This window comes from Crotalus tigris, unplaced genomic scaffold (assembly GCF_016545835.1).
Source record: "Crotalus tigris isolate CLP2741 ecotype Arizona unplaced genomic scaffold, ASM1654583v1 scf7180000018762.419966263:882430, whole genome shotgun sequence".
Taxonomy (NCBI): domain Eukaryota; kingdom Metazoa; phylum Chordata; class Lepidosauria; order Squamata; family Viperidae; genus Crotalus; species Crotalus tigris.
Genome location: NW_024097187.1, coordinates 268,297 through 296,121, shown reverse-complemented (window position 1 = coordinate 296,121; position 27,825 = coordinate 268,297). Strand labels below are relative to the sequence as shown.

Sequence of the window (27,825 nt, the reverse complement as noted above, 5' to 3'; positions counted from 1 at the left end):
GGTTCCCCAGGCCTACTGTCAGAACTAGGTCTTCAGAGTAGGGACCAATTGAATTTCCGGAAAGATGATAATAAATATAATATAAATATAATAAAAACACTAATGCATTTGTGCAACAAATCAAACATGTAGTCATTTTTTTCTGGTAGTAAATGCAGTATCTTTCTAAAATACGTTTAGGGTTGCAGGCAAATAGAGTATTTTCCAGCAACATTTTAGCTAGCTTAGTCAGGTGCCCTGTTCATATGGTCCCGAGTAGTATACCTGATAAAGTAGATACACTTTTGTAATGCACTCTGAGAAATGAGGAATTAATGTGCTCCATGACTAACTAAAACGAGAGATCCATACATTTGATTTATACCCATATGATACATATCCAAGCATTAACTTTAATTTGAATTCCCAAAAAAATTCAAGAAAATTCCAGAAAAAAAGTATACTTTCTTTGATGCATTCAGAAATGCAGATGGAAATCCTGAACCCTCCCAATATCCACATCTGCTACAGGATACTCCCCAACATGTTCAACAGGCTGCCTAAAATTGTGGAGCTGCAAGGTAACAACCTGAATCATGATTGCTCTGCAAGCATCAGAAATGAGGTTCTTTTCTTCCTGGACATCTTTGTATCAGGAACAATCCACATGTGAACATATATGGCTCATGACTTTTGGAGTGTGTTGGGAGAGACTGATTTTCTGCTACATCTTCTCCCCAGAATGCAGCAAATCACACTTAATCTAATGAATATGCAGGAGAAATAGGCTGGATTTGGGCTTCATTGGGAATCACGACCCCATTGGTGGTAGGGGGGGGCAAGGTTCTTCAAGGGAATCAAGATATGCTGTTATCAGTACAGACACAAGACTCCAAAGTAGCTAAGGGGATGTTTACATGCTTTGAACCCAGCGGCACTGGAATGGAATCCCTAGTTCCTTAAAGCAAACCCTTTTTGTCTGATTGTTATATTTATTTGGTGTCCATGTGTCTGGTGTACTTAACTCAGCTGGGAATTCTGATGATAAAACCATACTTAAGAAAATCACTTGGCTCTCCTGCCTATATTGGACCAGATGATCCTAGGGCTTTCCTCTGTTAGCACACTATGCAGAAGATGGAGACTTGAAATTTTTACTGTGGTGCCAATATTTTTATTATGAAGGCAGGATAGCTGTAGTTTGGTATAAGACATGCCAGCAAAACTTTTAGGCAAAAAAACTTACAGCCTCTTCAGGAAGTTATAATTTTAGGCCTGAAGACTTTGGACACACACACACACACACACACACAGAGAGAGAGAGAGAGAGAGAGAGAGAGAGAGAGAGAGAGAGAGAGAGAGAGAGAGAGAGAGAGAGAGAGAGAGAGAGTAATTCAAATTAAATGGCTGCAGTTTTTCATAAAATAACTTCATGAAGACTTGATTCTGGCACTTTGATGTAGACTTCTTCAAGTTAAGTCCCTCATGTCTGGATCTTTCAAAAGTCTCCTGCTTACATAACTGAAAATATTACAAATCTTAGTCTACGCAGTAGTGGTATAATTCCTCATGAGAAATAGAGTGCTCTTATATGTTTTCTTCCTGCATTACACTTGCAGTTGTCTTCCATGTGTACATTTGTTGAGGCAGCCCTTATGCAGCAAAGTGGAAGCATGAAGAAAGTGCTACCTAGAGGTTTGGTTCACCTAGTAAGTTAAACTGGGATTCTCTGCATATAATATACTACATTCCCACAATACATTGAATAATAACTCCACTTTAGCTTAGCTAAGCTTTAACTTACTTTAGCAACAGCCACAGAAGGAGACATAGAATATCTTATTATTTCCTAGATTTCTTATGAAAAACATTCCCATTAAAAACATCTAACAAGCATCACCATATCATTTTTGTTCTAGTGTCAGCTCTTATGCTTTTTTTTCCATAGGTGCTCCAATGGGTTTGATCGATACCATGAAGAGTGGCTGGAATATGGTTGCGGCCAAAAAGTAAATGGTTATAGATAATGAAGATGTAAAAGATAAAATATTCAGTTCTTGCTTAATGCTTACCAACAGGCAACTTTGCATTCGCACTGTTCCCTCTGTCCAGTCTTAACTGCAGATTGAAAATGATCCACATTCATCTTTATTTTTATCAAACCAGAAACGTTGAGAACAAGTATCAAAAATCACTTTCCTCACTCCCACTCCTCAATAAAGGGAAATAAAACAATCTGAAAAAAGGTTATTTGCATGAAATTTGTACCTCATCAAGAGAAGAGAGAAATTTGTCAATTTCATGTTTCATTATTTAGCTTCCTTTCTTGAGGGAGTGGGGCAAAACTATCACGTCAGTATTTCCCTTATAGGACCTAAAGTATATTGAAATTTAAAAGCTGAAAAACAGATAAAGCAAGAGTTCCCTTCAGTACAAATTCCTGCCCCAAAATAGCAGAACAATATTATTACTACCTGAATACCAGATTCAAAGAAGTTCCTGCAGCTGAACCAGTGTTCTAAAGATAGGTGGTGGCATGGAATCATCTGAGAACAATGTGAATTCCTAGACATGTAATAGCTAAGAGATTAGATCAATTATGGAAGCTCTGTGGACCAAGTGCTGTCTTTCAACCCAACCTTTTCTCAAATGACTGTGGGGAAAAACTTGGAAGAGTGAGTGCTATGTATGCCACCTTGAGTTTCTGGAGAAAAAGTGAGATGTCAATCTAACACACATATTTGCTGGGCCTGTGAAGATAAGAAGATGGAGTTTCTGCTGACTCTTGCAGATTATGCAAGAAAATTGTAGAGAGAAGTTTAAGGGATTCCCATGATATTTAAACTAGGAAAAGAAAAAAAAGAAAACTATTTGACTGCACAAATCCAGTGAAGTTTGAAGAGTGGAGCAAAATTGAAGATAGTGTAGAAGCAGAAGAAGATAATATGAAACTTTGAAGTAATAGGTAAATATATATATATATGGTATACCAAAAGTCAGCCCCATAAACAATTTATTATTATATACATTACATTTAAATATTTGAATTAATTGCCATTTTCTTCCAAACATCTTTTAATTTTTTTGATGCATGATTTTGAATATTCCTAAGTACAATAATATTTTCTGAAGGAAAATAATAATAATAAAGTGTACAGGTAGTCTCTGACTTACAATCATTTATTTACAATGGCACTGAAAAATGTCACTAATCAACATTTTTCACACTTATGACTGTTGCAGCATCCCCATGATCATGTTATCAAAATTTGGACGATTGGAAACTGATTCATATTTATGATTGTTGCAGTGTCCCAGGGTCATGAGATCACCTTTTGCGACCTTCTGACAAGCAAAGTCAAGGAGAAAACCAAATTCATTTAACAATTGTGTTACTTACTTAACCACTGCAGCGACTCACTTAACTGCAAGAAAGGTCATAAAATGGGACAAACAACTATCTCTCTTAGCAGCAGAAATGTTGGACTAAGCTGTGGTTGTGAGTCGAGGACTACCTGCATTGTGATTACTATATCGGGTCTGACTTTTGGTACACACTGTGTACACACTGTATAGCCCACTCAGCTAAAAATTTACTTGGGAGAATAAATGAAAGAATATTTATTTGGATCCATTTTACTTAATCAGCTCCAGATGTCCAGAGCATTTGACCATCTAAAGAAAAAGGTAGCATGCACATCTCTGGATTATATTTCTGGACAAAGATAAAAAAACAAGACAGTGTTAGAAAAGTGGCTATAATCTGTCAACCAATGACCAGTCATTTCTAGGAACTAAAGACCATGTGAAAGAACCAATTGAAAAGACATAAAATGCTGAGTCTACAGAGAAGTTAACATTGACATTACACAACTAAGAACAGATTGGGGGTGTGTGAATAATATATTCAGAGTAAAACAAATGATTAAAAACATTTTATATTGGGAATGAGGTAGGGAGGAAGAGTAAGCCTTTAGAATTGGATCACAAAGACTCCATATCTGTGTGTTTCCAGAATATTATAGATCAGCGTAAACATATGGGATCAGAAAATGAAGTTTACTGGTTTAAAATTAGTATTTAAACATATTTTACCTTGCTTAGCAAAGAGAAAAATTGATATACAGTTTCTGAAGATTGATAGTATTATAATCCTTAGATTTATAATTTAAAAGATATGACCCAACAAAGGAAAAAGACATTAGGAAGAGGAGGAGAAACTGTTGTGGTTCTCAAGCCAATAAGCTTAGAGTAATTGCTATTAGTGCTAGGAATGGCTTCAGGTGAAACTAAAAAAAATTCTTTTTTGCATTGTCATTTCAGTCAGAGGAGAAGACTTGTGCAGATTTTGAAGAGGATGAACACTATATGTCTTCAACTCCCAATCATAGCGCCTTTACACCACTTCCAGAAGACACCGTCACATCATCCTCCCAATTTATAGATAGCTTGACTACAGAAGGTAGGCACCATCTGGGGTTAAAACATGCCATGCCATATGATTCTTGTGTGTTTAGGCTGTCAGAGACTGATGTAATTACAAATTATACACTCAGCTCTCTTAATTTTTTTACAGACTGCTCAGCATCATTCCAGCCCATAAAAGAAAGCTACAAGTCATATATTAGCCTCTCCGAAATTGATTCAGGATTTGCCTGGGGTTTTTCCCTCCTCATATAGATATGAATTCTCACCTTCCAAAATTGTCTTACTTGCACCATATGCAAACACAATTTCTTCTATTTGGGAAAACCATCACCTAGGACAGTGATGGCGAACCTTTTAGAGACCGAGTGCCCAAACTGCAACCCAAAACCCACTTATGCATCGTCAGATGCCGGGTGGGTATGGCCCATTGGGTGGGCGTGGCTGCGGTGGTAATGTCACACTGGGTGGGACTAAAAAGTTCAATCAATCAATTCCAACTTTGCAAAATCTTTTTCTTCCCGCGAGAAGTAGAAATTGACTGATTGATTGAACCTTTTTTTTTTTTTGCACACGGCGGCGGCGGCCTAAAGCAAAAAGGTTTTATAAAACCCAGCTAAAGGCCTAGGACTGGGGCGACGGCGCGCATGCCATAGGTTCGCCACCACTGACCTAGAATATATAAATTTGGAAGAATTATAAAGTAAGCCTTCCTATGCAAGGAGGGGAAAAAACAATCAAGATGGCAGTCACAACCATGTGATCTAATTCCTGCTTCTTTTAATAAGCATCGATTCACATACAAAGGAGGTAGGGTTAGATTGCATGGTTGTAGTTGCTATCTTGATTTTTTTAATATGCACTTACCCCTGCAATGTCATTTAGGGTACTTGGCTGTGCAGTATTTCATCACAGATCCCAACTGTACTTTCCAATTTAGCTCAGTTTCCCCCATTTTCTAAAAGTGACATTCTATTCCTCAGGATTATGTGTGCAATGTGTCTAAATTAGCACCAAATTTTGTTCTCCTCTGAGATTAGTGACAGGTACTGATTAAATTGTGCTACTTAATAGTGTCTGCTTTGTTTGCTAATTAAAATAAACCAAAAAGAACATTAATATTTGTCCTTCAGCAATGAAGGAAAGAGAGGACAAATCCTTTCGAGACAGAATTGACTTAAAAAAAATTGAGGAAAAACTATACATTTCTTGGTTCATTTTTTTAAATGTAGCAGGGAAGAAAAAAAATGTTTAATGTATGTGTCCATACATGTTTTATATATAATGCATATCCATACACATACCTACTTACACAAAATCTATATTTTATCAGTAAAAAGGCTTATGTATGCATACTGTATGTATATGTATGTATGTGCAAATGTGTTCAGAAAGCTGTGCCAAGTCTTCATTCATAAAAGAAATAAACTGTGGAATTTGAAAGACCTCAATGATTCATTTGAAGCCAGAAATCAGGTTGGGGGCGTCATCATCATCATCATCATTGTTATTATTATTATTATTCCACAAATCTTGAATAAGAATTGAAATGAGATTACCACCAAAGCAACACTAAGCTTAGTTTGGTTCAACTCTATTTTGGTTCAACTGTTATGGGCAACTCCTTCTGCATTTATCTATTGTATAAAAAAAAAAAATACTCGGCTGCCATTTAACAGTAAGCAATGTATAAAAAACAAATTCATGCTTCTGTTTCCTTTCAAAAACAAATAGATAAATATACTGATTAGATGTAGTAGTTAAGGTGCTGGCCTTGAAACCAGGAGCCTGTGAACTCTAGTTTCTCCTTAGGCATGAAAGCTGGCTGGGTAACTTTGGCTAGTCACTCTCTCAAGGAGAGTAGGAATTATCAGCATGTTTACTGTTGTGTCCTGAGCCTGCTGAAGTATTCAGCAGGCTCAGAAATGTTGCAAATGGTCCCGGGCAGACCAAAAGCTGCCTGGGACCAGACTGGCTGTCGCCAGCCTTGCGTGCATGCACAAGGTGCAAAAACAGCCAGATTTCTATTGGCTGACACTGTCCGGGTTTTGGACACTATAAAAGGCCTGCGGGCCTTTTTGTTGTTGCTGGTTGTAAGAAGAGAACAATAAAAGAAGCTTGTTTGTTACACCATGCATTGCCTCTAACCTTCAAACACAACATTTACCATCTTGAATTATATATAAAAAGACAAAATAAAAATTAAAAAATAATGGGAAATGTCATAAAACACAACAGGAGTAATTGCAACCTATATGGGTCCCTTAAATGCTATGGAGCAACAAATAATTCCAGCTATTTTTCCAGCTGTTGGTGGGGAGGGTTGGCATGAAAAAGATAACTAAGAGGAAGAAGGTAGTATGTAAATTTCCTGTTCCTTTCAATAGTCTTGTTCAGAATTTCAAATGTCCTACAACAGGGTAACACCAATGGCCCGTCCATTCTTCCTGAAAATTTGGGGTTTGAGTCACACAGAGTCTCCTATTGTATCTTCCACTGTGCAGTATTTAAAGCATTGAGTAATTCAGTAGCAATTTAGTGACTTAGCTATACCACCTTAAAAGGAACACAAGCCTCTGCTAATTAAGCAGACACTTAATTTAAATAATAATGCTTTTGGATTTTCTTCTGGAAGGATTGTTAGCAGACTGCATACAGGGATCTAAAATGTCAAGACAAGTTTGTTATGTTAGTTCATTTTTACTTTTTTATTTTTGTTTTGTTCTTATAGATGACACAAAGTTGAACCAGAACCCAGGAGAAGGTAAGTGCTTTCTTTTGACCAAAGTTTGTGAAAATATATCTCCCTAGGACAGATTTTTGAATCTGAAACTCTCCAGACAGATTATTTAGAGCTACCAAGATCTCCAGCCAAAATTGTTATTGGAGACATAGTCCAACACATCTGGAGATTACCTAGGAGTTTGACATAACACACACTGCTCTCAAATACTGCAACCATTTTTTTGTAACCATACTACAAAAAAGATGTTGAGACTTTGGAAAACATTCAGAGAAGAGCAACTAAGATGATCAAAAGCCTGGAGACTAAAATATATGAAGAATGGCTGCAGGAATTGGGTTTGGTTAGTCTAAAGAAAAGAAGAAATTGGAGTGACATGATAGCAGTATTCCCGTATTTGAGTGGCTGCCAGAAAGAAGAGAGGGTCAAATTATTCTTCAAAGCACCAGAAGGCATGACAACAAACAATGGTTGGAAACTGATCAAAGAGAAGCAACTTGGAATTACGGAGAAACTTCCCAACAGTGAGAACAATTAACCAGTGGAACAGCTTGCCTCCAGAAATCATGGGTGCTCCAACACTGGAGATTTTTAAGAAGAGACTTGACAGCCACTTGTCTGAAATGGTATAAGTTCTCCTACTTGAGCAGGGGCTCGACTAGAATGCCTCCACGGTCCCTTCCAGCTCTATTCTAGTCTATTTAATAAAAGAGAAGGCATCCATGATGCTGTCATGAAGGAGGGAAGTAACCTTGAGACATTTTGTTAATCTGTGGCAGGAGGAGCTGATGCTCCCTTTTCCCTGCTCAAATCAAAACACATTGTATCCTAAACTAATTGAATTGCTTCCTGTCTATTGAAGTTTCTAAAAAGACAAGCAATCACAGATTGTATAAGTAATATTTTTCTATTCTTTTATGGCATCAATATCATCAAACAAGAGATAGTCATCTCAATCTACCAAAAACAAACCCTTTCCCTGATTGACACATGTTGTTGAGTTGATGGTTTTGTTTTATCTGATAATCTTCAGTGATCGGATGGTGGCAGCAGCTAGGAGCAGTTGACAGATGACAGAAACTTTCTTTTAGAAAGGATTTGGCAGCTGTCTTTCAAAACCTTGGCAACCTTCTCTTTAGATTATTATAATATAATGTTAACCTTTCCCAACACTCTGAAAGTTGCACTTTGTCCTTTTTATTTTACCATTGGTTAATGTTCCAAATAGCACCATATGGTCCACACTTTTGCGGTGGTTTTTGCTTCTACTAGATTATAATTTTATCACCATAATTTCTGTTGCCTTGCTGCAGCTTATTTATACTATGTCATTTGTCCTGTTAGCTTCTTGGGTTTTAATGCTATTGTTTTAAAGGCTGGGAAAGAATATCATGTTATTTTGGTAGCAGATTTTAATAAATTCATTTGGCTAAGAGATAGAGATGTCCTACAGATGGTCAATCAGCTTACATTTCTAAGGGTGTACCTAAACCTGAATCTCCCAGTTTTTAATCCATGGAATTTGTACCTCATTAAGAGAAGAGAGAAATTTATCATTTTCATGCTTAATGACAGCATGACTAAGATAGCAATTCAGTAAGACATCCCACTTACACAAGATCCAGAGCTGAATTCCACATATTATGGAGCTATAACTTCATAGAATGGCAACAATATCCCAACCACACCATTTTTAATCCCTGGCATTCTCTCCAGTGGGAAAAAATCTTGCCTAAAACTATAGGAAACTATTGTCAGTCAGTGGTTGGGTTCATACATCATGCTAACCGTAATGTGTTTGTTTTGTCTTCCCTTTGCACAATGTAGAAACTACACCAAGTACATATTATTTTATTGATTTCCAGGATTAATATCCTCTACTAACAGATTCTAGGATTAAAACACTGAATACAAAAAAAGAAAACATAAATCAGAGTAGATAAAGAAGGATGCCCATGAACAATATCAATATCTTATTCAAAATTTAACTTGTTTATTAAAAATAAGCAGCATTAGAGCCCACTATACCTCATGGGAGGGGAGAGGATATTCCAAAGGTTGGGGGCCACTATTGGAAGGTGAATTATGAAGTCTCACTCTGTCTCTTTTCCCATTCCTTATAAAAATCTTCCCAGAAGGCTTGAGAGATCTTGTTCCTACAAAAAAGGGGGGAACCCAAATCCATACAGGAACAATTGTTGGAATCCTCCTTGCAGTTCTTCTGATTGCTGCTATTATTCTTGCTGGCATCTACATCACCAGTAATCCTACTTCAAGTGCTGCTTTATTCTTCATTGAGGTGAGCTTAAGAGAAGTCTCTTGTTTATATTTTGTCTTGTTAAAAAGCTGGACTTATTAAGATTTAGAAATAGAGCAGAAAAAAAAAAGAAAGACTATACATCCCACAGGATATATGCAATTTATTAGCACCCCTTTGGTGTTCCCCAGAATCCCTCCAGAGCAGACAGGATAAAAACAAACAAACTTCTTTTTTTTCATTTTGCAAAGTTGGGGAATTTTAAAGAGAAAATGAACGTCCAGTATTTTAATGGCTTTATCACTTAAACTGACCCCCAAGAGGCTCTGCTTTGTATCCTGTCCCATCACCTTCAATTTGCTGCAAAAGCTCACTATGACTTCAGACCAATAACAATTTTGTAGTTTGGATCACTGGGTGCAGGTATATAGTGTGCAAATTTAACAGCACAATGTTACTTTAAATTAAAACAGGACTTGTTTTAACCCTTCCTCCTACCTCTCTTAGAGGTGTATGGAGAAATATTAAAGAAGGGGGGAAAAGTGACAGCACTTCGTGATTCTTTCAAAAGTTAAAGAAGGAAAAAAGAATCTGGAAAAAAAGAATTTGGAAGGAAGCAAAACTAGAAAATAAAATGGCCAAGGGTATGTCAGTAACTGCAGAAATCATTTTATCCAAGCTCTCCTCAAACCTAATAGCACCCCTGATTAAGATTTTGTGTTGTACAATGGCTGGAAGAGGATTCAGTGAGAATGCAGGGAAAGTGCAGCTTCAGTTGAAGTTTTCTAGGGGATGTTAGCCTGGTCTACCATATAGTGTTGTAATAAAGACAACTTTGGAGAAGAAATACTTTCTAACATTTTTTAGAAGAGTAGTACAGCATTTGACATTGGAGTGTGAGAACTGCAACTAGTAAGTCATGATAAAAAGCAGGCAGATAGAAATTTGTGTGTATGTGTGTGTGTGTGTGTGTGTGTATTCCTGAATTTTTTTAAAAAAAAAAATCTTCCTCTTCTCAAACTGAAACTTTTCTTTTTTTTGCACTACAGCGAAGACCACATCAGTGGCCTACCATGAAGTTCAGAAACCGCTCACCTTACACTGAAGTAGAACCATCTGGTCAGGAAAAGGACAGTTTTGTTGAAGCAGATCAGTGCTAAAGAGTATGCCTCCTTTATTGCTCCTATACCTTTAAAACATCAAGTATCTCCCATCTATTGTTTATTTTGCGATGGACACAATTGAAGAGGGGAGGGGAAAACAAACAAAATTAACAAGAAACCCCAAGAGAGGATTGGAATGGGATGAGTGGCAAATTAATTTCATAATAAATAAATAAATAAAATCAAAATAAATCGAGCCTAAAAAGATTAAAAAGAGAGGCACATGTAACATATGGTTGCTGGGTAAATCATCAAGAAAAATTATGACTTCACTGTAGAATAGTACCTGACTATCTTGCATGAATATTGTCAGTTATAGCCATCCATAGATATTATGGACTATAAGAAACATCTTCTGCCCAACCCAGCTTTTGTAGGCACTCTAACCATAAATGTACAGTGCCAAAATACAGATTAGGAAAGAGGGACATATAACCTTCTAGCTAAGATTGAAGATTTCCTGCTAAATTTTCCTTGAAAGATACGAAGGGTTTTTTAATTAGAGAATCTTGGAACAGCTGGTCTGACTTGACTCTCAACACCTTAGCCATGTCACCGAAGTTATTGAATGAAGCATCTCAGTTTGGGCTGGGCCTAAAATGCAGCCTTCATATTTATATGCAATGGTGGCATACAATTAGCCAAAAAGGGAGAGGGGGGGGTAATTAGAGGTGTTTCCATTGACAGTAATTTTTTCTACCTGATATTGAATTAGTCAGAAGATAAAATACGTATCAACTCTGTACCAAGCAAACTCATTTGACTTCTGCTATGAATTGTTCTATGATTTAGTTATTTTTTGTATTCTTTTTAAAGACTTAAATGACAAATATGATCATTGATTTCTGTAGCAGAACAAAGTGGGGAATTTTCTCAACAGGATGCAGTCCTGTTTATTTTCATGAAGGAAATACTAAATTTGCAACATTTATGACTAGAACTTTTTTTTATAACTCCATTTCTTCATTTTTCTTCTAATTCAATTTCTGCTTCAATTAACAATGATACTGACTATAGGAATCAGGACTGCAAGTATGATAATTTCCAGACTCATTTTAAATTGTGGATATTTAATTTTTTAAAAGTTTTGGAAATTGTATGATTCTTTAGATTTTGCTCAATTTCCCTATTTTCCCTTATATAAGAGAGTAACTGCATCTCTAAAAGGATAGAATAGATCTTAGTGCTACAACTATTTCTCACTTAAACAATTTGTTGTTCCTTGAACAACGCATTCCAAAAAAACCACTACATCCAGATGGGAATCAGACTCAGAACGTGAATCAGATTGACTCAGCTGCACAAAAGGCACTGATGCTGGTGGCTTAGCACTGGACAAAGTAGTGGTTTCTTGTAACATTCGCAAGGTTTTGCCAAGAAGAGAATTCCCATTTACAAGTAATGAATGTTATTATACAAACAGCACTATTTTGCTTTGCACTGGTTTTTTTATACAGTCATTGGAAAGAATGTCCTGTCAGAACTGGGGGTAAAAGACTTACCACAGTATAGTAGAATAAGCAGGCCAGTAGCTTGTCAACACCATAAACACATGAATTTCCCAAATTTCATTCTTTTTATACAGATGCAAAAAAAATCTTGCTTTGTTTTCCTTGCTGACTGGCAAAGGAACACTGATTGGTTGAGAATTTTTAATCCATCTATTGGTACCGAAAGGATTCTGATTTTTCTTCCTGATTTGCAAAAAGTAGTCTATACTATTTTGGTATTTTTCAATAGTCAGATCTGTTCTACTAAATACTGTTTTGTTTTAATTTTAAAATAAGATTTAGGAGATAGAACATACATTGGCTATCAATCCAGGTCTTTTCTCCATCTACCCCATGTCCGCTTCTGGTGCTCCCACCAACATATTAATACAGATTGCAACCAGAATTAGGGAGCATCAATATGAAACACTGTCTAGCTACATTACAGTAATACACGTTAGTAGACCACAACCCACATCTCCTCCCTTTATTGCAGGTAATATTTTATATGGGTATAACTTTCATCACATTTTGAATTTCCCATTTATGCTTTGTCTATTGGCTGCTATGTGCAGGGGAAAGAGAAAAGGCAGGGACAGCAATTAAGCATATAATGGACAGCTAATCTATTACATGTTAATTTAATTAAAGACTACCAGAAACGTAGCCAGAGTTATTTGTTGTCATGTCATATCTTAAAGATAACTTAATATACTTTATCCCCAGATATATTAAATATTCTATACTATCCATATTGCATGGAGAGATTGCATATACTGAAAATAAATGTGTACAATAGTCATGCTCCCTTAGCTGAAAGTGGGACAAGAGAGGAAATCATCTCTAATTTTACATGCAGGAATGCATCCTACATCAGCCCTTTTGCACACTGCTCCATCTCTGAGGTTAGACTGAGCGTTTCTGAGTCTAGGACAGTAATGGTGAACCTTTCAGAGATCGAGTGCCCAAAAACTGCCCCGCTCCCCGAGCCCCGTCCTGCCCTGCCCATTTCACCCCTGCCCCCACCCTGCCTCACCTGCCGGGCCACCCACCACCTACACGGCATGCCGCAGATCACTCAGGTGGCCCTGCAGCACCATGATGGACACACCCTCCAGCCGCACCCCACAGCATCATCTGCACGCGACAAGGCGTGAGGGCGGAGTCTTGTCCCTGCTGCCCAGCTGCCATGTGCTTGGCTGTGTTGCTCCATGCCCGGGGGATGACTCTCCGGGGGGGCTGCTGATGAGGGGGCCGTGGGGGGAGGCAGGGCTGGGGCAACAGCATGTGTGCCCACAGAGAAGGCTCTGAGTGCCACCTCTGGCATGTGTGCCATAGGTTTTCCACCACTGGTCTAGGAGTTTCCTCAAGAGCAAAGTTTAGTTGTAAATGAATGCACAGCGATGCAAAATTGAAGGAAGTGCTACAATGAAATTTGAGCTATTACCAGTATTTTATATATCTTTGCTGAACATTTTTTAAAAGAAAAGATCAAAGAAAAGTAGCAACAATAAAAACGAAATCACATCTTGGAAAATATTTATAAAGAATTCATTATTAAATATATTATTTAATCACAACTGTTATAGTGCTTCTGCAAAGAGTTATAATAGGAAGAGGTAACACAGGCCTAAATAATTGTTTTTGAAAAGATGTTTCACAATCAAAAGAATGCAATTAAAAACAAAAAAACCATTTTTCTTTAACCCTGTTCCATACTGGTTTACATGGATATTTTATAAACTTATTTGAGGGGCAACATTCTGTTTCCAAGTTCAAAGTGTAAAATCAAGTACATTGTTCCTTTGCTAAAACATCACACTAACTCAAGTTTGTTTAACCATAGTTCATTAAATAAATCACAAAATGCTAAGCCATAAAGCACAATCTACAAATTATAGTTTGGATTCATAGTGTGAAAAATCAAAAATACGCATTTTGATTTAGTGCAACATGTGAATATATGCATCATAATATTGACCAAAGAGTCTGTACTTACTCTGGGATTGGTTTCACACATCATGGTAAAAGTTGGGTTTTGCTTAGCATGTTGTGTGAACTCAGCCATAGCAATCTACAGATCATAATATTTAAGTTTAGTATGTTATACAAACCCAGCCAGTTGCAGTTTAGTTACATCATGGGTTAGCATAATGTGTAAGGCCAGACCATGCATCTCTTGGAACATATAGGTAGCTAAAGATCGTATTCATGGAAATTGCCAAATTTAGATGTGTTGAGCATATCTGATCTATAAGGAATCCTTGCAGCAATTTCCTATGTATATAAAAATCCTTTCAGTTATTATTTATCTCATAGAAATGCAAGACCTAATTTCTTTCTACATACTTGAATTTATAATATATTTCTGTTTGGGGAAAGATGAAGTAGGAAAGCTTCAGGCAAAGCATTTAGTATGGATTGTTTGCATGGAATGCAGTGTTAATACTAATACATAATATTAAGTACTAAAATACTTTTCAGATTGCTTCAAGTTTCAGAATAAAAAACCAAAATTGTGACTGATCTTCCGATGGATTTGTGTTAAATCTATAAGATTGCATAGGCATTCTGTCATTAATTATATCTGTGAATAACTTCCAATGCAATTAAACTAAAACCTACATTTCAGCCACTGTTTTGCATACTTTTTATTATCAGAGAAACCATACTTTGATTTATCTGTATTTTCATAAAGGAGATTTCTTTCGGGCCAATAGTGAACTGTCACCTAGATTTCCTTATGAAAGTTCTTGCTTGGGAAAAAGGAACTTATTTTTGTTAAATGGAAGAAAAGGAAGGTTTTAGAGTAACAAGCATACAATAGGGATTCATCTAGAAAACAATAGCATAGTGTATGCTATCTTGCTTAGCATGCTCCAAGCTATGTAGAAATTCTTTTAGGAGAAAAATGACTTAAAAGGGTCAATACAAGGCCAATTATCCCAAGTTACTATCCTCACAATCTGTCACACCCAGTTTTCAGCAAGTATTCCCTGGAGTTTTACCTGAAGGAGTTCACTAAAGACTTGTCTGCCCATTTTTGTGATACACGGTACACCAATAATAAATGCACATATTAAAGCATACCAATAATGACAAACATACAGATGAATACCCAATTTTTTACACCACCACCCCTCATTCCACTAACCTAATATAGTATGAGTCTAGTATGAATTCAGTCAGTTATGTAGCTTTTCAATGGTAGCAGTTTCATAGCTGAAATGTTGGTTGGTCTTGACATATGTTATAATTAGCAGGAAGAGGTGCAGTAGAAAGTCAGACAGGCCGTTTAGTTGGTGAAGGCTAACTAACCAACCAATTTCTCCTGATAGGTTCCTGTTGAAGTCTATTGAATCAAAAGACAATCATTATCCATTATTGTTGGGTAACCAGGGTTCTATTAACACTCAACATACATCTATTCCTAGTGATGTCATTAGGTATTTTTCAGGTATGTTTCTGTAGCTCTCAGTTTTTTGCACCAGCAAGAAAGCAGGTACTTGTTTCCACACATGAGGTGTACAAACCTTTTGGGGGGGAAGGTTCTCTTGTTAGGCATAGACTGGGTGAGGGTCAACAAATCATTGACTGAAGTTCAGGATGGCTTGATCTCAAATTGACTTCTATTCCTTTGATGACTCATGGTCAGCAGGATACAGATTAGCTGTTAAAGAGACTTTACAAATGAAAAGTGCTGTAACTGGTTTGGATTGTTTACAACCTCAGAATCTAATAGGTCACCTGACTTGGGTCTTGGTCTTTTGCCACAGGGTCCAGGAAAATTTCATGTGGAGGGAATGTGTACCATAGCTTATTAAAACCTAAAGTGTTTGTCTTCCTTTTCCATAATTCCACATATAATACCTGTAAATTGTTCAATTCCAACGTCTAAACAGATTATCAAAGGGTGAATTTACAATGCGAGAGATGGAAACCGGTCTCCATAAATTGTTTTAATAGTTTAAATTGTTTGATTAAAACTAGCCACAGTTGGTTTTTGAGCCTTATTAGGCTTAATTACATTATGCAATGTAAGATGATGCTATTAGGTTGGGTTTTTTTTTTCTACCCTAGAGAATATATAACAGGAGAATTAGCAAACGGTTGCAACGCATAGGAACTCCTACTTGAAGGTCCCTGTTCCAGAAAGTAGAATCTGGTTGTGATACGATTATTTGTATTCATATATACCTTAGGGCAAGAGTTGGGTCATCCATTACTTGAGCTGCAAAGGTATTTAATACTTTCCAATTTTTTAATAATTTCCCAGAATGAGAACTTACAGAGCTGGGAGAGTACATGCAAGTGTATTTATTTCCTGAATTGCTTCCAGAGCCAAAAGTTGAGAAAAAAAAAAAATCTTGTTTTAGATAGACCTGTCCATAGAGCTCTATTATATATTGCCAAACTTTTATTTTTCCTTCCTCCTTTCACTCATATTAGATGCCATATTAAGAGGCAAAGATGAAATGTGCTCTCATGGCCCATTTAGAAATTTTAAAGTAAAACACACACAGGTAAAAGGTAAAAAGTCACATGCCTTTAATTTTTTTTCTTATTAGCCTGCTTTGGGACAACAATGTTAGAATGTTTTTGTGTAAGATAGATGATGGAATTATTGATAGAACCTGAAATACAAATTTGTCTTGGAGGCAACACAGCAGGTTAAGCAATAGTGCATAGGAAAGCAAAACTGTGACTTCTTCCTAGGGGTGAGACGACAACTTGCCCAGAATCATCCAGTTGGCTTCTATGGCTAAGGTAGGATTTGAACTCATAATCTCCAGCTTTCTAGCCTGGTTCCTTAATGAGTAGACCAAACTGACTCTCTTCACAAATTTCTTTTCCTTCCTTTCTTTGGCTTCAACAGAAAACTTCAGTACACACATCATTTAGCAACAACTAGTCACCTCTTTTAAAGTTCCAAATGCATTATTAAGGATAAACCCACACTAAAATGCAAAATCACTCAAATTTTAACAAACAACATATGCTATTTTCAAATCTTCTGAGTCACATTTCTTAATAACTGACTATATAAAGTTTCTCGTTTCCTTCTTACATCCTATCTAGACCACTCTTAATTTCTTCTAAAAATTGCATTCCTTTCTCAAACCTTCATTTCTACATACAATTACAAATCATTAACTTTCTTTACAATTATAAAAATCAAAGTTTTATGCATGGCAGCTGTGCATGTCATTCATTAATTACAATACACGTTTTTACAATTACAGAGGAAGAATAGAGCTACCATTCACTTTAATATTCTTTATAGTGGCTGTTTTTAACTGCTTCTCTTTTCTGTAATGTGAGGACTACCTCCAGCTTTTCCTCAAACTTTACCAAAACTCAGGAAAGGTATATATAAATTACCCACAAACTTTGGTAGATTTGGGTACAATTGGGGAGTTTCTTTTAAGTTCTAGTGAAAGCAACAGCATAATGTGCTCAAACACTATAAAGTTAGAAACTGGGAAATGAGCCTCTGTTGAGTTGTGAGTTTGCAATTTCTTCTTTTAATTAGCACATGTGATAACAAACAGCAAATAGTAAGTTAACCAGGAATTAATTGAAGAAACCAGCTAGATAAAGTCAGGATTGATTAAATTATCCCCAGGATAGGCTTCCCCTTCTGAAGGTTTCCTTTTAACATTGACCAATTATAGACAGAACGACTTATTTGACAAAACACATAAGATTTTCAAAACAGAACTCTTGTCCCTTTTCAGAACAACAGAATTGGAAGGGACCTTGGAAGTCTTCTAGCCAAACCCCTGCTCAAGCAGGAGACCCTTCATCATTTCAGATAAATGGTCTAATCTCTTCTTTAAAAGCTTCAATGATGTTGCACCCACAACTTTTGAAGGCAAGCTGTTCCACTGATTAATTGTTCTCATCAGAAAATTTGTCCTTCATTCTAGGTTGTTTCTCTCCTTCATTAGTTTCCATCCATTCCTTGATTCTGTCCTTCTGTTAATGCAGCCTAGCATTGTGTTGGGATTATTGTTGTTTTTTTGGCAGCTGCAGCACATTGTTTGCTCATATTTAACTGATTGTCCACTAGGACTCCAAGATCCCTCTCACAGTTACTACTGTTGAACCAGATACCCCCTATTCTATTCTATGCTGTGCATTTATTTTTTTCTTTCCTAAATGTAAAACTTTTTCACCATTGAATTTCATTTTGTTAGATAGGGCCTAGTATTTATTCTGTCAAGATCTCTTTGTATCTTGAGCCTATCTTCTGGAGAGTTGGCTATTACTGCCAGCTTGGTATCATTTGCAAATTTGATGAATTCCCCTCCTATCCCCACATCTAAATCATTGACGAAGATATTGAAGAGTACTGGTTGGGGTACCCCACTGCTTACTTCCCTCCATGTAGATGCAATTCCATTGAGGAATACACATTGAGTACAATTGGTCAGCTAGTTACAAAGCGTCTGGTGGTAATGCTGTCTAACCCACATTTTTCTATCTTATCAAGTAGTAGGTTGTAGTCTAACAAAAATGCCTTACTAAAGTCCAAGTAGATTATATCCATAACATTTCACTAGTCCACTAATTTTGTCACATTGTCAAAGAATGTAATAAGATTTGTCTGGCATGATCTGTTTTTGAGAAACCCATGTTGGTTTCTGGTTTTGACTTTGCTTGCCTCTAGGTGTTCATAGATTCATTGCTTGATTATCTTTTCCAGAATCTTCCCATGTATTGATGTCAGGCTGATAGATCTGTAATTTCTTGTGGATCCTTTTTTTTAATTTTTGAAGATGGGAACCACATCAGGCTATTCCAGTCATTCCAGTCACAACAGGAAAAGGGCTGATGTAGTTCCCATCTTCAAAAAAAAGGATCCACAAGAAGCTACAGATCTATTAGCCTGATATTAATATTGAAAGATTGTGGAAAAGATAAGCAACAAATCTGTGAACACTTAGAGGCAAACAAAGTCATAACCAAAAACCAATGTGGATTTCTCAAAAATAGATCATGCCAGATAGATCTTATTGCATTCCTTGACAAACTGCTAAAATTAGGGGAGCAGCAAAATGATGTGGATATAATTTACTTGAACTTCAGTAATATAAGTAGACCATTACCTACTTCTTGATCAGCTAGAAAAATCTGGGATAGACAGCACCACCCAGTGGTGGGATTCAAATATGTGAACCACGGTTCTCTGTGTGGATGCCATTTCTGGAAGTCCATTCTGGGCCTGGGCAACAAAAAATTAGCTACCGGTTCTGCCGAAGTGGTGCAAACCAGCTGAATCTCACCACTGGCACCACCCCAGATGGATTTGTAACTGGCTGACCAACCATACTCAAGATGTATTACTTAATGGAACTGCATCTATATGGAGGGAAGTATGCAGTGGGGTATCCCAAGGCTCTGTCTTAGGACCAGTATTCTTCAATATCTTCATCGATGACTTAGACGAGGGGATAGAAGGGGAATTCTTCAAATTTGTATATCTAACAAAATGAAATTCAATAGTGAGAAAAGTAAAGTTCTACATTTAGGCAAGAAAAAACAAACTCATGGTATAGAATAGGGGATAACTGTCTCAACAGTAATAACCGTGAGAGGAATCTTGGGGTCCTAGTGCACAATTACTTAAATATGAGCCAACAGTGTGCTACAGCTGCCAAAAAAGCCATCAGAGCCCTAGGCTGCATTAACAGAGGTACCGAATCAAGATCCCTCTATTATATAGTGTTGATACCACTATATAATGTCTTGGTAAGACCACACTTGGAATATTGCAAATTTGGTCACTACAATATAAAAAATATTGAGACTCTAGAAAAGTGCAGAGAAGAGCAACAAAGATGATTAGGGGACTGAAGGCTAAAAGATATGAAGAATGATTGCAGGAACTGGGTATGTCTAGTTTAATGAAAAGAAGGACTAGGGGTGAATGACAGCAGTGTTACAATATCTAAGGCGCTGCCACAAGGAAGAGAGGTGTCAACCTATTTTTCAAAGTACCTGAAGGCAGAACAAGAAGCAATGGATGGAAAATAACCAAAGTGAAAACCTACCTAAAATTAAGGAGAAATTTCCTGACAGTGAGAATAATCAATGGAACAGCTTGCCTCCAGAAGTTGTGAGTGCTCCAACACTGAAGCTTTCTAAGAGATTAGATAACTATTTGTCTGAAATGATGTAGGGTCTCCTGCTTGAGCAAGGGTTGGGCTAGAACAGACATGTCAAACGCAAACCCGGGGCCGGATGCAGCCCGCAAAGTGGTTTCACATGGCCTGCGAAGCCATTCTGGAAACAGTGAGGGAACGGCCCCCACTGCCTTGGCCGGCCCAGGCCAGCCAGGAGCCAAGGTACAATTTTGTGGTGGCCATCTTGGCACTTGCCCCGGTGGACCATGCCTTGGCACTTGCCCTGGTCTTACCCCCTTCTGCCAGAGACCCTCAGATCTGTCCCACTCCTGCCCAGGCCCCCACAGGCACCCTTGATGCGAATGGTGTAGAACTGGCCATGCCCACCCAGTAGACCACATCCACCCCATCCACGCCTACCCAGTAGGCTGCACCCACTCTGGCCACACCCAACTGGCCCCCCAAGGGCAACCGCAATGCTAATGAGGCCTTCAGTGAAATTGAGTTTGACACCCCTAGGCTAGAAGATTTCCAAGATCCCTTCCAACTCTGTTATTCTGAAAAGGGACAAGAGTTCTATTTTGAAAATCTTATGTGTTTTAGTCAAATAAGTGTTTCTGTCTATAATTTGTCAGTGTTGAAAGGAAACCTTCAGAAGAAAGGGAAGCCAATCCTGGGGATAATTCAATCAATCCTGACTTTAGCTAGCTGGTTTCTTCAATTAATTCCTGGTTAACTTACTGTTTGCTCTTTGTTGTCACATGTACTAATTAAAAGAAGAAACTGCAAACTCACAATTCAACAGAGGCTCATTTCCCAATTTCTAACTTTACAGTGTTTGAATATTTTATGCTGTTGTTTTCACTAAAACTTAAAAAAAACTCTCCCCAACTGTATTCAAATCTACCAAAGTTTGTGGGTAATTTATATACACCTTTCCTGAGCTTTCGTAAAGTCTGAGGAAAAGCTGGAGGTAGCCCTGCCATAACAGAATTACCTTCTTTCAGAAGTTGTGGGTGCTCCAACACGGAAGGTTTTTAAGAAGAGATTGGACAACCGTTTGTCTAAAATGATATAGGGTTCCCTGCTTAGGCAGAACGTTGGACTGGATGACCTCCAAGGTCTGTTCTAACTTTATTATTCTGTTATTCCATTAATCCATCTAGTCCTGATGATCTGAACTCATCTAGAGTGAATAAGTGTTCTCTTACCATTTTGTTGTTCATTATGATTTGCATTCCTAATCTGCATTTTACAATGGGGTATTTTTTTTGAGAGGTTGGATTGTTTTTTGTTTTATGTAAAGACAGATGCAAAAAAATGAGTTAAGAAGTTCTGCTTTCTTCCTGCTCTTTGTCACCTTCTTGCCATTTTCTCCCATTAATGCATTAATTGTTTCCCTGACTTTTTTTCTTATTTTTTTTTATATGTTGAATTTTCTTGGGGGAAGGGATAAGAAAAGGAAGGAAAAAGTGAAAGATTTCTCTCACATTGCTTTGCTGGCATTCCCTCCATTCAGTTAGAACTGAAAAAGCTTCTTGAAGGAGAAGCAAAAGGTTTTCAAAGGAAAAAAAATCAAGGAAGTCCAGTTGCCTTTTAGAAAAAACATCTTTGGGACAACCAGGACCTGGATGATTGAGAATCTCCGTAGACATTATTCCCCATAGCTTATTTCAGTCATTTCTTAAAGAGATTTAGAAGGAAGGAAGGCTTAGCAGTTGCACAATCAGAATAGGCTGCAGAGTGAAATGTGATTAAAGAGCCCCCCCCCCTTTTTTTTATTCTACAAGCTGGTATTAGCTGGTAAAGTGGGAGGGACTGAAGAAAATATACCGTAAATGCCGGCGTATAAGACGACTTCCGCGAGCACTGAAATCGGCGCCAAAGACGGGGGTCGTCTTATACGCCGAGTCGTCTTATATGCCGGAAATACTGGTAGTTTCCGGCGTATAAGACGACGTTCTAGGAATGCGGCCCGGCTATAAAGACGGGGGTCGTCTTATACGCCGGGTCGCCTAATACGCCGGCATATACGGTATATTGTTTTATATATTTTTCTTTTATAGATTATATATCAACAGCATAACTGATATTTTTATATTAACGTTTCTTATTTAAAAACATAAAATCACAATACACATATAGTACTTACTCAAAGGCTGTAAAAGAGTGTTTCTTACAAAGAGAAAAGATCCATTTTACACATCACGGCCAGGCATTTTCATTTTCTTCCTTTAATAATCACCAGACTCATTTCTGATTTTAGTCCAGTCCCTACATAATTTTTGTGCATAACTTTTTCATCCCTGCCTTGGCAGGTAGTTTCTTCCTATCCCGGGTATCTAAGAATCTCCCCAATGGGCAAACTGGCAAAATCTCCAAAGCAGCATTTCCCATTTCCTATCTGATATGCATATCCCTGAACTGTTTTGGGTGGGCACAGAGGAGACCCCTAGTGAGGTAAGTAGCTCCCCTATCTTTTCCTTTCCCACCCACAGTTTACAGACTCTTTGTTCAGGAGGATTTTTTCCCCAAAGATTAAGGGCCGCTCCTTCCACTGAAAGTTCACAAGCGAAGAGTAAAAGTAAGGTTCCTTCCCCCGACAGGTTTCAGGCTCCATGCCTGGGAGGACTCTTCTTATGCAGAGTAAGGGTCTCTCCCTTCTAAATTATGGCTTTTTTCAGAGATCGGGCTAGTGACTGCAGAGGTAAGAGCTCAGACTTTGCTCACGCACACGTAAACCTTTCATGACCTCCAGGGATTCTATGAACCCTCGTCACACTCCCTTGCTTTCCTGGTCACAGCCCGAGATGGCCTGCAGAAATTTGGGTGTAACTGAGAGTGTCAGAGAGTAAATCCAGCTGCAATGGGAGGAAGAGATAGAGAAGTACACACACACACACACACACACACACACAAACAAACAAATACGGGGGGGGGGACACTCAGTCCCTAGGCACAAACACAGACATTTAAGGTACTCATCAAATATCTCCTTTTCAAGCTGCTGTCTCAGGGACCCCTTTACTGTTCTCCCCAAAGTGGGCAAAGTACAGGAACAGAACTCCCAGACAAAATGGTCCAATATCAGCTGGTCTCAGTCTGTTGGCTGTTAGTCTTGGGCCCCAAATTGGGCACAAATTGTGCAGAGAATTTGAGGGTCCCAAGTTGGAGTTTCGTAAGAAAGATGCCAAACTGCTGCATGGAAAGGAGTTGGTTTCTTTCACGGGCAAGGAGTCCACTCCTGAAAGGTAGGCTACAAATGGGATACAGAAATCATATTTTTTATAGAAAAGCAGTAGATTTTTTTTCTGGGAAATGGAATTTGAGTAGGTACATGTCATCTGTGATGTTTATCCTAGTGAATGTGCAGTTTCAGTGGGAAACAGTTTTAATTAACTCAATCTATGTTATAGACCTTCTTTGAAGTGTGGATTAAGGTCTAGGTAATTTATTTGGAAAGGTAAAGTAAACTTTTTTCCCTTTTGCTATTTTTACGTGATTAACAGTTTCAGCTTGATTGTCAATTATCTAGGGAGATTAAATTCTGTTAATGTTTAAGGAAAGATAGAGACAGTATAAGAAATATATTTTAATAAAAAAAATATTCACTACAGCATTCTTGGCCAATCATTGCTCAGTCCAAGCAATCCAATAGCTGAAAGCAGACACCACCAGCAAAGCAATGCTTATTCTCTCCACCACAGACTATCCAATAACTGAATTTAATGTCCCAGTCCAGATACCAGTATTTTTTTCAAATAATAAACAGGGTTTTGGCTTTCCTTCATTAAAAACAAATAAGAAAGAAAAAAAATCAGAAAGGTTTCTGATGTTGATACTGGTTCTCTTCCCCCCCCCCCAAATACATATGCAACCCACATATTCTAATTTGCAAAAGCATTTCTCCTGATTGGAAGCTGTAGAGATACTATTTCATCAGGGCTCTCTAAAAGAAAAAAAAAGTGTCTACATACAGACAAAAACCATTGTAGAGCTATCCTTCCCTGAAATGAAAGGAAATATTAAAAATTGGTTTTCAAAAATAGCTAGAGAACTAGGCAACATATTGCAACAGAGTATTGCCAGCATTGTGAAATGTTCATTGATAAGCATAGTTAAATTACCATGAAGTAAAGTTCAACATATAAATATACAGTATTTTTATAATACACTATATATAGTACATAGTAATGTGAGTGTGGGAACACTGAATATAATAGAATTTCGGATATTTGCTACTAAAGTCTGATCTTCACAATACAGATAAGTGAAAATGTGCATTGCAATGGCTTTAACCAAGATTTCTCAGGACCTCCAAAAACAATTGTTAATGCTCACTAGGATTGAAAAAATTACAAACTATTTCCTAAGAGTTTGGATACTAGTAGTCCACTGTCAGGCACACTACGTATAAAGAAACAATGCAACATCATTGTTACCTTCCAGGAGAGGTCAAACAATCAAGATCACACCCAAAGCAAAGTGTTTAATACTTCAGATGTCTCAAAGAATCCCAGGGTAATGTCTAAGGAACTAAAGGTTTCTCTTGGGTTGGGAAATGTCTATATTCATGAGACTACCATCAGAACACTGAACAATGATATTCATGACAGAGTTGTAAGGAGAAAGACAGTACTCTCCAAAAAGAATGTTGCTGCCAATCTATAGTGAGCAAAAAATCATATGGATACGCCAGAGAACAATTGGAAGAATGTTTTGTGGAGAGATGAGATCAAAATAGAACTTTTTGTCTTATTGAAAAGCATTAAGTTTGTCAAAAGGCAAATACTACATTCCAGCTTAAGAACTTTATCCCATCTGCAAAGCATAGTGGTGGCAGTGTCATGTTTTGGGCCTGCTTTGTTTAGACCAAGATGGCTTGCCATGCTGGGTTAATCCAGCAAATTGTACAGGGAAATGTTAGGGCATCCACCATGAACTGAAGCTCAAGAGAAAGTAGATCATGCAGTTCTACAATTAAAAAAATAGTTAAAGCAGAAGAGCATTAATTTTTTGGAATGGCCAAGCCATTTCTATCATCCTATAGAACAGTGGTTCTCAACCTTTTTAATGCCGCGACCCCCAACCGGTCATAAGTTGAGGACTACTCAACCGGTGCAGCACCGTTTGCAGAACGGGACTTTTGGCAGGCTCAGCAGGGCAGAGACAGCCTGGACAATTCATATTGGCTTTTGAAAGCCAATAGAATTATACTCTATTCAAGAGAGTCTATTCTATTGGCTTTCAAAAGCCTATAGAATAAAAGGGAGTAGCACAGCTAAGGAAAAGGGGGAAAAAATGGCGGACTGCATTGTTTGGCGACCCCCGTGAAATGGTCGTTTGACCCCAAATGGGGTCCCGACCCACAGATTGAGAACCACTGCTATAGAAATGTTATGGAAGGATCTGAAATGGGCAATTCTTATGAAAAAGCTATCAATATTCCTAAACTGAAGCTATTCTGTGAGGAGGAACAGGAGAAAATTTCTCCAAGCAAATGTATTGGACTGATCAACAGTTATAAGTTGATAACTGATAAAACAATTATGTTTAGCTCATATTTTACACTTTATACATCATATAGAAATTGTGATAGTGTGATAGTTTTATTGCATGAAGTCATAGAAAATGAAGTTCTTCGTGTAGTAAATAACCATTTAATGAGCCTGCAGTGAAATAAGTATTCACACAGAATGTTGAATAACTGATGTTTACCTAGGAAACATTCATCTTCTGTGATATAAGATATGTGCTTACTATGATTCAGGGGTTTTTCCCCCAGGCATCTTTGTTATATTTCTGATTTGTGTTGAAAACTTCTAACTAAAGAATCAGGACAAGAATAGACAAGGAAAATATTCAAGAGTTATAGGGGCCAGATTAGTTGCTAAGAAATTCACTTAAACAGCACAGACCAAGTACATAAGCAAGCACAAAAAGGAGAAGATTATCAAAATAACTAAGTAAATAAATAATCTGAAAATTTAGCCAAATACTGCAGTAAACCTGACCATCTGAATCTACATAACAAATAATAATCCCAATCATTAACTGCCAGAAACAACATTCCATGAATGGTTTTATTTTAAGATATAACATGGATTTTTTAAAAAAGCAATTCAAATATACCTATATAAATTTATCTGCATTTTAATAAAAAAAGGGGGGATATTTTGGAAATTCTTATCAGAATCAAAAATTCTGTGAAACCTGTTTACATAACAAGCATAAATTTCTATGTGTATGTATTTATGTGAGAATAATAATAGAATTATAGAGTAATAATAATGAACAGTCCTTGGAAATTCAATTGGTGTCTGGCATTGTAGCATAAGTTCTTACCTAAAACGTAATCTTTACTTTATTTTCAGGTGAATAAGTTCTATATGTATTTTTTTAAGATCAGAGAGGGGCGTTTCTTCAGTTGTTTTCAACCACAAAAGAATGACATTAATATAATAAGAATCAAGGGTTTTGGAATGTCTCCCAGTCAAGAACATTATGCATCTGTTGGGTTCCTAGAAGACCGGATAAGAAATATTACTGAGTTATTTGTTTTAACTTAGTCTGAAAGGCAACATCCAGTCCTCATCTGATTTAAATGTTTTCATTTGTAGAAAAATTATGCCTAAATTTGGCAACCAAATTCCTATCCATTATTCAATCCAGCATTATCTTCGGTTTGAAGGGACCTCTAGTGGTCTTTAAAGACATCTACAAATCATTGTAGAAATGTTAACTTACAAAAATGCTGTGTGCTATATACACTGCTACTGTAGATAAGTTTTTTCAATACTTATCATATTTCTCCAAGCCATACTTTAGGATTGAAGGGGGGGGTATTTTAGGGGACCCAAGAAAAACGTGCCTGGAAAATCTGGGTGTGCGTTTCCAACAGATAATTCCTGATTATTTGCAATTGACTTTCACTGCTACAAAAAAAGTCTGTTCCATTCTTGCAATGAATACCAGAAGTCAGATAATTCACCAGGTGAGGTCAAAAGATAAAAATTAGATGCAATCTCTATTCTCCATCCACGTGTTCATGAAATATCTGGAAAACACTCCATTATGTCGACGCAGTAGAACAAATATTGAAAGTTATTTCTTGTTATGAAGCCTGAAGTAACGTCAAGACCAATCCGTCTCTGAGTGGTGCAGATGTGTTGAGCAATGGGCACTGTAGTCCGGCAGGTCTGAAGAAGCCGGCTGAGGAAGGCTAATTCAGACCTAGTTGTCTGGCAGGAAGACTTTCATTTCCCTGGTCCTAGTTTTTAAGAAGAAAGGAACGCCTGCTTAAAAATGCAAGAACACCATGATTTGATGAAAGCAGGCACGGAAGAGGCTATTTGGCGCCCTCTGGAAAAGCAAGCCTTCTTCTCATGAATTATTATTATTCATACGGGAAAGGTAGCCGGTCAACTCCGCCCTTCTAGACCAAAAGCACGACCAGTCAACATCCTCCAAGCCTTGAGGAAAGCGACCCTGTTTATTATTTATGACCGGGGCGGGGCTAAGTAGGAGGGCGGGAGATTTCAGAAAGACCGTGCAATTGTACGAGGCTCAGTGAAGGCTGGGTGGGGGGTGGGAGCGGGAAATTTACAACCCGCGATATAAAGGAGAATTAATAACACAT

At 37.5% G+C, this 27,825-nt stretch overlaps 1 protein-coding gene across 2 annotated transcripts in view; it reads left to right on the top strand.

Annotated features, from left to right (window-relative positions):
- Positions 1 to 13,257, top strand: part of PLXDC1 (plexin domain containing 1) — an 85,113-nt gene extending 71,856 nt beyond the window's left edge. The window contains exons 10-14 of one of the 2 annotated variants that reach the window (XM_039355876.1): positions 1,928 to 1,988; positions 4,303 to 4,441; positions 7,136 to 7,168; positions 9,286 to 9,446; positions 10,454 to 13,257. In XM_039355876.1, the coding sequence (XP_039211810.1) occupies positions 1,928 to 1,988; positions 4,303 to 4,441; positions 7,136 to 7,168; positions 9,286 to 9,446; positions 10,454 to 10,564 (505 nt within the window). In that variant the 3' untranslated portion in view covers positions 10,565 to 13,257. Of the gene's footprint in view, positions 1 to 1,927; positions 1,989 to 4,302; positions 4,442 to 7,135; positions 7,169 to 9,282; positions 9,447 to 10,453 lie in introns of both variants that reach the window. The other variant, XM_039355875.1, reaches the window with a different exon arrangement.
- The last annotated feature ends 14,568 nt before the right edge of the window (positions 13,258 to 27,825 follow it).